Raw genomic sequence first — 11,548 nt, forward strand, 5'->3', positions numbered from 1 at the left:
TTCTGTACCATACAGTGTTTAGAGATTCCTAATCTCAGGCACTAATTAATCAAGTTTAAGGATATTTTCTATATCTTTGAATTTTACTTTATTTTTGTTGAAAAATTACATCAACAATTTTAAAATAAGATTAAAGTGTGTAATTATTTAAAAAAAAAAAGAAAATGATATGGTATGTGAGACGGATAGACGGTAACCCGGACATGGTATCTGGGACGGAGTGGGTACTAATATTCAAAACGTAACAGGCTTAGCGGGACGGGATTGTTTTTTATGGAACTACTTCTACCAATTTATTTATTTATTTATTTTATTGTGGACTAAGGTTCAATAATAAACAAATTAAATCTAATTAGATAATTAAACAGAGCCCACATGAGTCCATCAGGCCCAAAGTAATTTTCAAAAATGGATTCCAAAGCCATTTTGGCGAACTGATCATGGCAGAGATTCTTGGGAAAGAGACAGTTGAATCTTCAATCAGATCATCGCCCGATCGTGCCAGAAGCATTTCCTCTCTTCTCCTCGGTGTTTTTTGGGGGTAATTTTCGTATTTCGAGAAAAATAGATTTTGTTTCCAATGCGAATTGGCGTTAGTTAGGGTTCTTCATGACAATCGCATTCAATTGCGCTATAAGTTTAATCCCCTTGGCCAAATTAACCAAATTCCATTTCCCCATCTTCATCTTCGTGTTGCGTCCTGGAATCCGACATGATTGAATTTTATATATTAATTTATTTTGGGGATTGTGCGAAATGTAACAATTGCCTGCTTGAATTCGTCGCTGCAGGTAAGGAATAATACGTGTTGGTGTTGGGGAACGCGTTAGGTCGGAGATGGGGTTCCTGGTAATGACCGTACTGTTTATAGTGGTTGGGATTATTGCATCCCTTTGTGTGAGAATCATTTGCGACAAAGGGCCATCTACGAATCTGTATGCTTTTTGCTTTAACTCCTATTGTTGATTGTTCATATTTCTTGCGATTGAATTCAGCACAATTACTTTTCCTTACCCTATTTACTGAATCGTCGTTTTATTTGTTCATAGAAATCATTATTTCGATCTGATGATAGTTTAGGGTGTGTTTTCCTCTGATTTTGGGTTTTAAAATTTCTTGAATGGAATCTTGGCATCTGATGTGATGTTTTCGATGGATATTGATTTTGGATTCGAATGAAATTGTAAGCCTCGTTTAGATAAGACGTTTTGGAGTTGCAGAGTTTTGGAACTTTCTCGGAAAAAGTAAAAAGTTTGATGGTATGTTTCTTGAAAAAATTTCGGTTAATGAATAGTTTCAAAATTTTCAAAAGTATGTAAATAGAGCCGTAGATTTTGGATTCGCTTATGAACATGATGTCTTGCATGGAAAACAGACACTGGATGCGATATTTTTTAGGGGAAATAGATAATGCAAAAAAAAGCTCGGAAATGCAAAAACACCCTACCTGAGTTTACACAATGTGTTTTTGTTGCTTTGTGAAATTGGTTGGTATCAATTCATAAACTAGCAAAGAAGCGACATGTTATGGCTAATATTTGTGGGATATCCTCGTTGTGTTCTTGTTTCACCTTCTTCTTTTTCTGATCTTTCCTCTGAAGATTTACTTTCACCGATCAATAAAACCTAATTTCATCCGTCTCTCTGTAATTCTCTTTGCAATTCAGGCTGCACACGACTCTGGCTATCACGGCAACTGTGTGCTGTTGGATGATGTAAAAATTCTTCCTTATTTTCTAAACTCGTCGCCGTTGTTGATGTAAAAATTCTTCCTTAATTCGTTTGGTGGTTTGCCATTGCGCAGGTGGGCAATCGTGTACCTCGCACAGATGAACCCTTTGATCGTCCCCATTCTAAATGAATCTGAGTGATCGATGTCGCGGAATGAGACATCAGGTGTGTGCAATCTCTTCTTGAGGGAGATTTATCCATTGTTTGATTCTTTCTTTAATAGATGAATTGATGATTCTATTGGGGAGTTGATGAATATTTGATGCCAAATTTTTGTGTGTAGTTTAGTCTCTATTTCCATTGTTATTTTCTGCTCTTTGTAAATATATTACTATATATTTTTTATGTTTGAGGAAGAAAAAAAGACAATAAATTTGGTGTAGTTTTGGGAATTATATGTTGATGAATAATTACTGCATTGGGTGGGTTGTCTCTGTGTAATTTTGAAAAATAAAATAAAATTGTTCTCTATGAAATTAATTTGAAATATAGCGTGGATTTAAGTGTTTTTTTAAAATAGTATTTTAATATAATATTTTATAAATAAAATTACTGTATTTTTATTGAAAATATGATAAATAATATTGATTTTAGTTTAAAATTACAGAAGAACAGAACACATTTGATTTTAATTATTGGGTTGAATTTAATTCTTTTTGAAAAGATCAAAATTAAATACAATTCTATAGATCATCTAGTGATTTTTTGGGTAAATCCTCGGAATTTAATAACTAACATCACTTTAATTGATTAAAAGTAAGTTTATATATATATATATATTTAAGTTAAAGAAATATGGTTCTTATTTTTATTTACTATTTTTCTATATCTTCATTCTATTTAACTCAAAATTTGCATTATTAATTTTATAAAATTTTAAGTCTATTTTGATAATATATATAAGTAATATTAATTTTAAGTATAAAAAATAATAAATATTAATTGTGTCAAAAAATTAAGCATTACTAAAAAGTGTGTTTGTTTTAGATGTTGGTACTGTTATTTTAAAAATAAAAATATTGTAGTATTAAATAATTATTCTATTTATAAAAAAATAAAATAAAATGAAGAAGAAGAAAAAAAAAAAAAAAAAAAATCTTAAAAAAAATAAATACAAAACATCAAAATTCCCAACCGTGATTAATTATGAACGGTTGGTTTCGTTCGATCAAATCCAGCAACTCATCGCAATCATTCTTTGCTGCTCGGTTCGTCGTCCACCCAAAAATGATCGAAGATTTCCCCAATTTCGATTCAAATTAAAAAACCCTAACTTTGATCTAGCTTTACAATCTGTAATCGCTCAATGGAGCGCATAATTTCCTCTTATTTGCTGCTCCTTTTGCTCACCTTTTCCTATATACAAGTCGAATCTCGAGAGAATGGGTACATCACAGCGGAAATTTCAAACAGAGGGCTTGAATTTCTCAAGGATTTGCTGATACAAGAAGCGGAATCTTCGTTAGTCCCACTCGAGCTGCCCAGGATTGAGAAGGCGGTGAAAATTCCGATCATAGGCAACGTCCAGATTGCGATTTCCAATATTGTTATCGAAAGGATAGACGTGACTTCGTCTACTTTGCAGACTGGAGATTCTGGAATCGTCATCGACGTCGCTGGTGCCACTGCGAATTTGAGTATGAATTGGGAATATTCGTACAGTACTTGGTTGCTTCCAATTTCACTCTCGGATAATGGAAACGCTACTGTTCAGGTAATGAAAAATCAATGGAATTTGGTGAATTGATTTCTACATATGGAGTTTATGCTGTAGCTAAATCTATATGTTTGTTGAGCATTTCTTGGAGGATGATTCTGTTTGAGAACTTTGGATTTGAGCTTGGTAAATGGAAATAGGTAAAAATTTGAAGTGAAATGGAGATTGATGCTATATAAATAGTCATTTGATTTCATCTTTTGAATGAAAAGGTAAATTTTTTTGTGCGTAATATTCTATCTGTTCAGCCTAAATAGTCGAAAAAGAAATTTATAGTAGATTAAATAAAAATATTATTATCCTGATAAATGGGTTTGTATAAAAGGGAAAAGTCAATAATTACTTTTGATTTTAGTGAGGTAAAGAGTGAAGTAGTGCTGGATTAATATTTTGGTAAATAGAGATAAAAAGCAAATGGGATGATATTTTGTTAAATAGAGATAAAGTAAGGTAAATTAGTAATTGTATAGGGATGTATAAACTATAAATTTAAATGGGCGATTTAGATTAGATAACCCTAAATGGTAAATAAGACTCTTCAAGTGGGACGGGGGAGTAGAGTAAATGAAAGATCGACTACAAATAATTTGACTAACAGCACGATACCAAAATGTGTATATTCTCTTAAGGTTTGGATCTGAGTTTTTGGTTTGGGAATGTTGAAAATTTTAGTTGAAATTGGATATGATGTGATGATTTGAATGAAATATATATATTTTTTGTAATTTATTAAATAAAAAATACGGTATTTGATTTGATGGTTTTGGGGCGAAAATATTAAACATATAGTGTGAGATCGGACATTTAAAAAACAAACTCATATAGTTTACTTGGTGTTAGAAATTGACTGATCATGGGGATTGGATTAATGGAATCTCATAATATGGGAAAATGGTATATTTTGTTCACACTTACTGGTCTTGCTTCAAATTCAGTATAATTAGGTGATAATTTAAACTTTTTGTAGCATAAATTTATATTAAATTTCATTTTGAGTTCAATTTACATAGATATACTTCCATGAACTATTTTTCTGTCTAGACTTGTGAATTCAGTATAGTTACATGTACCAATTATTACACAGTTTGTGATTTTGGCCGGCGAAAAAAAAGCTTAACTTAAATCCATACAAATTGGGTTTGCATTGTATTTAGATATAATTGTGAATCTAAATTTAAATCATGATCTAATATCTAGTGGGACTAAAATTGAAATGAGGCGGAGTGAGATATCATCATTTTGGAGCCATCCATAGCCACACATGGAAATATTTCACTTCTATGAATATTTAGGTGAATGTGGTTTATTGAACTGCACTATTAGCTGTATATTTCTGTAAACTGAAACATCACACGACGAGCTCTCGCAACCCTTAGTTCTTACCTCTTTTGCGGAATGGGCCAGCTGCAGATGCTCCTGCACTCTAACACTGAAGCCTGTAATTTCATTTTACAAAAATGATATTAGAAAAATGTTTCCCCTCTGAAAATAAATTGATAAATTATGCTCTTCTCGTAAGGTTGAAGGACTGGAAGTCGGTCTAACACTTAGTCTCGAGACTGTAGGGGGATCATTAAGGCTATCTCCCTTGGAATGTGGATGCTATGTTGGCGACATCTCAATAAGGTTGAATGGAGGAGCATCTTGGCTTTATCAGGGGTATGTTTCTTTAAGTACCTTTTTTCTGCTTGAGGAACTTGCTGTTCATTTAGCAGTAAATTGGAGCTCAGACGGATATAGTGATATGCTATTTTATCTATTAATTCAGATAGCAAACAATTATCAGAATTTCTAAATCTTGTTTGAATTAACTTGAGTTGCAAATTACGAAATAGATTTCCGGATAGAAAAAAATCTTTTTCGACTTCTTTTATGTGCTCTAAACTGAAACCTCTGCTTTTATCCTTTCTCTCGGACCTTTACTCTGTTTTTATAAAGGTTTGTATTTGGGTTTGGGATTTGAAAATAGTAGAAGATATAATTAACATAGCGCTGTATAAATTGGTATTTGATATGATGTTTTGAATGAAGAATTAGTTTTGTGTGTAATACATTATATGAAAACTGAGTGTGATTTGATGGTTCTAGGAAAAAAGTGAGAATAGTGCATGACATACTCATTAAATGCAATCAATTTATTTCTATTTTCATTTCTTTTCTCGTGCAGATTTATAGATGCCTTTGAAGGTAAAATCAGTTCTGCTGTTGAAGATGCAATCCCTGAAAAGATCAAAGAAGCAATCGTGAATCTAGACTCATTATTGCAATCTCTTCCCAAAGAACTACCGGTAACAAATATTGCTGCAATGAATGTGACATTTGTTGATGATCTTGTATTGAATAAATCATCGCTTCGCCTTAAAATTGATGGCCTATTCTCTGAGACGCACAAAGTTGCACTTCCCACCTACCACCACAGGTTACTATCAGCTTTAGTTTCAACTGACGAAGCTGAAAAAATGGTCAAGATATCAGTGCATGAAGATGTGATCAAATCAGCATCAGCCGTGTATTTTGAGGTGAGATTTATTTAACTGAGAAGAGAGACGACACTAAAATTTGCCTCTATGCTTCAGCTTGTGTTGAATTGTTTTGCATTTTCTTTGGGTTTGCTGATTTCATTATATACTCAAATTACCGTTTGCTTTTTGGTTATTAGGCAAACAAGATGGTTTGGACTGTCGATAAAGTGCCTGACCAATCACTCTTGAACACAGCTGGGTGGAAATTTATTATTCCGCAGTTGTACAAGAAGTATCCAAATCACGATATGAATCTGAATCTTTCTGTATCTTCTCTACCGACCATAGAAGTTGAAGAGCAACAGGTCAGGGTAGTTGTTCCATTAGATGTGGTGATTAATGTTTTGGAAGCAGACGAAATCATACCTGTGGTGTGCATTTCCACGGTAAACTTGATTTAGATAATGTTTTCAACATTTAAACCACAAAAATCTATTATAAAATCTGGATTAAGCTAGCGAGAATCGACCTGCTGCAGGTGATCAGTTCCTCTACGTCTGCTGAAATTTCGAGGAATGCTGTGGTTGGAGTCGCAAAATTAAACAGCTTCACTATGTCTCTTAAGTGGAGCAAAATTGGCAGTTTGCACATGCATTTAATCCAGGTACGAATATTCCCAACTATGTGTATTTTGGTTATCATTAGGATGGCAATAGATTGAGTCTAGAATAAATCTTGCAGCATTCGGGACCAATTAGCCTATGCTTTATACTCCCTCCGTCCATTAAGTATAAATGAATATATTGATTTATAGGGATAGTATTTTATATTGGGATAAATATTTTTTTAGTTCCTTGCGTGACACATTCTATCATTGTGGTCCTTCAATGAATATTGCATGTAAATAGGCATAGATCTAATATGCAGGCATTGAAAAGGTCATTTGGTACTGAAATATTGAACCTTGGCTAATTTATATCAGCTTCGACCGGGCCATGTTGGCACATATGATAATATTTCATCATCAAATGAAATTTTCATGGTCTGTGGATTAGATATATCACTATTTTTATACAGACTTCAGTAGTTGAATGATCGAAATAAGAAGGGTCATACACGGGATTAAAAATATTTTTCCTTTTTATATTTAGTAGATAGTGTGTAAATGACTAAAATGCCATTAAGTTGTGACGGTCCATACCCGATATGGAATATGCGTTGAAAGGGATATTTTGATATTTTTATGTAAAATGATATGATATTTTATTAATAATATGAAAACCCTACTTGCCAAATAAGAAACTTTCTATTGTTTATGTATGTCCTAAACGACAAAATGGATTTATAGTTAATGGACGGAGGGAGTATTATTTTCCTTTGGAAGGGTATTGTGTGGGATTTACCCTAGACCCTAAAAGTTTGACTCCCAACCTTTTTAGGTACAAGTAGATCCGAATCCGAATCCAAAACTACGACCTAGATACCGAGTTTTTATTAACCTTATGATTTTCAACATTTTCTTCATCTTTTTCGTCGGCAAATATGTTCAAAGTGTGCCGTGTTTGAAATGATGGGCATTGCCGCATTGCAATATTTGCAGACTCTAGTGTCGACGGTGATGAGGACAGTGGTATTTCCTTACCTAAACTTGCAACTGGACCAAGGATACCCGATTCCCGTCTTCCACGGCTATACCCTCAAAGATGCCGGAATCCTCCTCACCGACAATCAGATTGTCGTGGGCACTGATGTCGCTCATGTCTGCTGAGCGACACTGTCCCGTTTAGTCGGTGTCTCTTAGCAGAGCCTTCGGCGAGATCCGACCCTAAACTCAATTGTTAACGGAATCGTGGATTGTAACAATCCATACAAAGGTTGATTGGATCAAGCTATATGTATGTGTTAGTAGAATGAGCCCTCTATTGTGTAGCTGTATGTATTTAGGAAATGTTATGCACACTCATGTGTTATTTGGATGTAAGAAAATTGGGTTTCATTTATCATCTATGATAAATGGATACATACATACCTAGAGATGAATCATGGGAAAATATTGTTTAGTTTTAACACGTATTTCTGTTATTGAATTCTGTACATTCTGTTACTTTTTTTTTTAACAAAATGGAGTAGTATATTTCTGACTCTAAAAATTGTACTTAAAATTTTTGGGTTTAGGGTTTAGGGTTTTGGTTTTGAGTTTTGATTTTGAATAGTAAAATTTTAAATTGAAATAATTGTTTGATGTGATATAAATACGTATGAATGTGATTTTTTGAATATAAAATTAGATTTTAGTGTGATAAAATAAATAAGAATTAAGTATTTGATTTGATTTTTTCTAGGAAAAAAAAAAAATTGAAATAGTAAATTCAGACCTAAAATTTTACCAGTAAACAGTGCTGTTTGTTCTTTATAGTTAGAAAATTATATACGAAAGTAATGATTTTTTTTTAAATAAAAAAATAAAAAATATTGTTAAGTGACAGATAAAAGAAAATATAATAATAAAAAAAATTGAGCACAACTTTAGGCGATAGAATAAGTATCAAACTACTACAACTCCAAAAGAAACAAATCCTTGTGTTCTCTTTAAGAAAACAGCCTTATCCTCAAAACTCTACTTAACGAAACACAAGTTAAGTTTGTATTTACCCAATGCAAAAAAACATAATCTACCAATGTTTAATCAAACTGCTAATTCCAAAAATTTAAAAAAAAAAACAAAATTCTTGGTTATGAATTCAGCGAGCGGATGAGGGCTTCGTCAACAATTCAAGAGCTTTCTTGAGGTGTTCGATCGCCACCGAAACATCCTCGAAAGCCAGAGCTCCCACCGCGAACCTCGCCGCCTTTTGTGCCTCTCCGATTTGCTCCGGCGGAGGCTCATAGTCACCGCCACCATTGTACACCGGTGATGGATCCGACACGCTCGAATTCCTGCCTGCCGAGTTGTGCCGAGTACTTGATTGTTGTGGCGAAACGGAATCAGGAATATCTGAGCCCTGGTAATGAGTCGGGTAATGCGAAGGAAGGCTGCTCTCGTTGAAGCTCGGGTAAGACTGGAAATTCGGATACAAGTATGCCGGTGGAGTGTGGGAAGGGTATGCGTGTGGCAGCATATTTTGAGATGGGTAGGGCTGGTGAGATTCCGAAGGGTATGATCGATCGGGATGAGGAGATTGATGATATTCGACGGGTGGGGGGTTGCCATAGGGATAATTTGGAGGGGGCGGCTGGAAAGTCGGGCGTTGCAGGTGATCACGGAATGGCTCGGATGGTAGATTTGAATCTGAATCTGTGGGAAATGATGGGGAGGAATTTGCTCGACTAGAGTCCGGTTCGATGGTTGGATTCAGATCCTGCATGAATAAGTAAAATATATAACGATTTAGATTTCGCGCCCCTTGGAAAAGAACTGGGAAAAATCTTCGGACACTGAAGGGTCCTTATCAAAACATCACATCAAAACTACCGATATAACCAAACTCAAAATCAAACTCGGTTTAAACGGACATAGTTTAAACTTTTCACGATGTTACTAAAATTTTCTAAAATTCCAAAACTTCTATCTAAATGGGGATGAAGCAATGAAATGTCAAGTAGAGATGACGTACATATTCGCCACTTGATGTGATCGATGCGTCGTCATCTCCACCGGGTGGACCTGGAACAGGTTTCTTCCCTTCTTTCAAAGCTTTCCTGATGTCGGCAGCTTTCCATGCTGCATATTTCTGCTTCTGCTCAAGCTGTAGTCACAAAATTTGAATTATGGATATTGAAAAACGATCTATATACATAAAAAATCAGGTTGATTACGAAAGAAGTGAAAATAGATATAATATGTAAACCGAAGAATCATCTGATGCCAAAAAAGCGAAAGGGAGGAATTAGTTTTCAGGATATTTCACAGAATTAAAGATAAACTTACTTCGGGTTGAAGTGGACCAAACTGGTTAAGGATTTCAAAGATAAGGCTTGCGGCATAATAAGTTTTTGCAGTGTTCCTGTAATAATCAGAGAAAGAACACACATATCAATCAGCTCCATGTTTTCAAGCTCCGGAAAAAATATATATATACTATTCATCAGTCAAGCTAAGTGTCATCAAGGGATATCTGAGCTATCTTCAAAAAATGCCGCATAACTTGAAATATAGTTCGCCTTTATTTATAAATAGACACTTTTAGAATTTTGACACTATTCATCAAGAATAATTTATTTCAAAAACATTGCATCAAATATTTTCTCTTAAAATATGAGATCAAATACTTTAACTTCTTACTATTCTCTCAGTTCTCCGGAACTTGTGTCTAAGCGGAGTTATTGAAATTCATAACATTTATTCATCGGGAGTAGGGATCATCAAAACAAGAATCTAAACCTTCAAAAAGGCAACAATGACATGCATTGAGATAATAATATGAAACCATTTTCAATCACATCTAATCACAGATGAAATGCAACTGAAACTAGCAACGAGACCGAGCAGAGAAATTACATACAAATCAGCTCTTCCCGCGCGATCTTGCTTGTCCGCCTTCGCAAAAACATTCGATGCAAATCCCTCTACATATAGATAATCATCCGGTGACAACTTCAATGACTTCTTATCCTGTCAAACCAGCCAATCAAATCGAAAATAAGCCACCAAAGGCCATCACAATGTATGATCATATATAGTATCACAACAAATCTCCACAATATGTGCAAAATTCCAAAATGCAAAATTAATTTCCTACGCTGGAAAAATGATTTAAACTAATAATGGAGTGATAATCGATACTAATTAGCAAGGGTTTATTGAATTCAATTATGAAAAAAAACACACAACGAAATGGACAAAATTAAATTAGGCAGAATCAAATTAGGGCAAAAACCTTTTCAAGCTGACCCATGAGAGAAACTAACAGGGAGTTGGTGGTTTTGGTGCGATCTTGCTGTGGAATCTTCAATCCTCGCTCCATGGCGTACAATCGACCTGTTAGATGTTTCAAATCGATCAAAAAATACACAAAAATAAAAAAATCATGAAGGTACACCATAACCAGAGGCTATCACTGATTATCAACGGTAAGCAAGGGTTTGATGGTAAGGAGATTAAGATTACAGTAGTAGGCGACGAGAGGCTCGTGCTTCTGCAACTCATCGGCTCTTTGGAGGAAAGGAAGAAGCAATTTCGCCGGCTCGGTCGCCATAGCTAAGCAGACAGAGAAGAACGTTGGAGCGAAGAAAAGGTTTTAGGGTGGAAAAGGTAAATGGCAGGGCGACACGACGTCGTTTCGAATAAATTATTCAAGTATTTGTTAATTTTATAAAAGATTTTTTTGTGTGTCGTATGTAGCTGCATAATATCAAAAATAATATTTTATATTAAATAATTAATTTTTGCTGTATAATTTTATATTATATTAATGTAGGTATATTTGTATTTTTTTAATAATATTTATAAATAATTATTTTATTTTATGGTAAGTGAACATATTGATTATATTATCTAATAAAATTTTATTTAAACAAAATTTTAAATTTAATTCAAATATAATTAAACAATAATGATAAAGAAACAAATTATGAGTTTGAAGTGTTTCTTTTACAAATTTGAAAAAAAATTGATTTAAATTTGGTATAAAACTTATGA

The 11,548-nt window shown here is 33.9% G+C and overlaps 3 protein-coding genes across 3 annotated transcripts; 2 read left to right on the forward strand and 1 right to left on the reverse strand.

The window, feature by feature from the left end:
* The first annotated feature begins 415 nt into the window (after positions 1-415).
* On the forward strand, positions 416-2,393 carry LOC127253365 (V-type proton ATPase subunit e1-like). Its single transcript, XM_051277927.1, has 4 exons — positions 416-541; positions 792-935; positions 1,668-1,715; positions 1,805-2,393. Exons 2-4 carry the CDS (start codon positions 838-840, stop codon positions 1,869-1,871), a joined length of 213 nt encoding a protein of 70 aa, XP_051133884.1. The 5' UTR covers positions 416-541; positions 792-837; the 3' UTR covers positions 1,872-2,393.
* Positions 2,394-2,863: 470 nt separating this feature from the next.
* LOC127253369 (putative BPI/LBP family protein At1g04970) lies at positions 2,864-8,006 on the forward strand. The gene is made up of 6 exons (XM_051277931.1): positions 2,864-3,445; positions 4,968-5,107; positions 5,616-5,967; positions 6,108-6,356; positions 6,449-6,574; positions 7,511-8,006. The coding sequence occupies exons 1-6, from the start codon at positions 3,038-3,040 to the stop codon at positions 7,676-7,678; spliced, it is 1,443 nt and encodes a 480-aa protein (XP_051133888.1). The 5' UTR covers positions 2,864-3,037; the 3' UTR covers positions 7,679-8,006.
* A 406-nt stretch (positions 8,007-8,412) lies between these two features.
* LOC127253147 (protein HOMOLOG OF MAMMALIAN LYST-INTERACTING PROTEIN 5-like) lies at positions 8,413-11,173 on the reverse strand. The gene is made up of 6 exons (XM_051277581.1): positions 11,018-11,173; positions 10,788-10,888; positions 10,413-10,522; positions 9,839-9,914; positions 9,525-9,656; positions 8,413-9,269 (listed from the first exon to the last, which is right to left on the reverse strand). The coding sequence occupies exons 1-6, from the start codon at positions 11,103-11,105 to the stop codon at positions 8,652-8,654; spliced, it is 1,125 nt and encodes a 374-aa protein (XP_051133538.1). The 5' UTR covers positions 11,106-11,173; the 3' UTR covers positions 8,413-8,651.
* Positions 11,174-11,548: the final 375 nt, after the last annotated feature.

Source organism: Andrographis paniculata, unplaced genomic scaffold (assembly GCF_009805555.1).
Source record: "Andrographis paniculata isolate CXL003 unplaced genomic scaffold, ASM980555v1 Contig50END, whole genome shotgun sequence".
NCBI lineage: Eukaryota > Viridiplantae > Streptophyta > Magnoliopsida > Lamiales > Acanthaceae > Andrographis > Andrographis paniculata.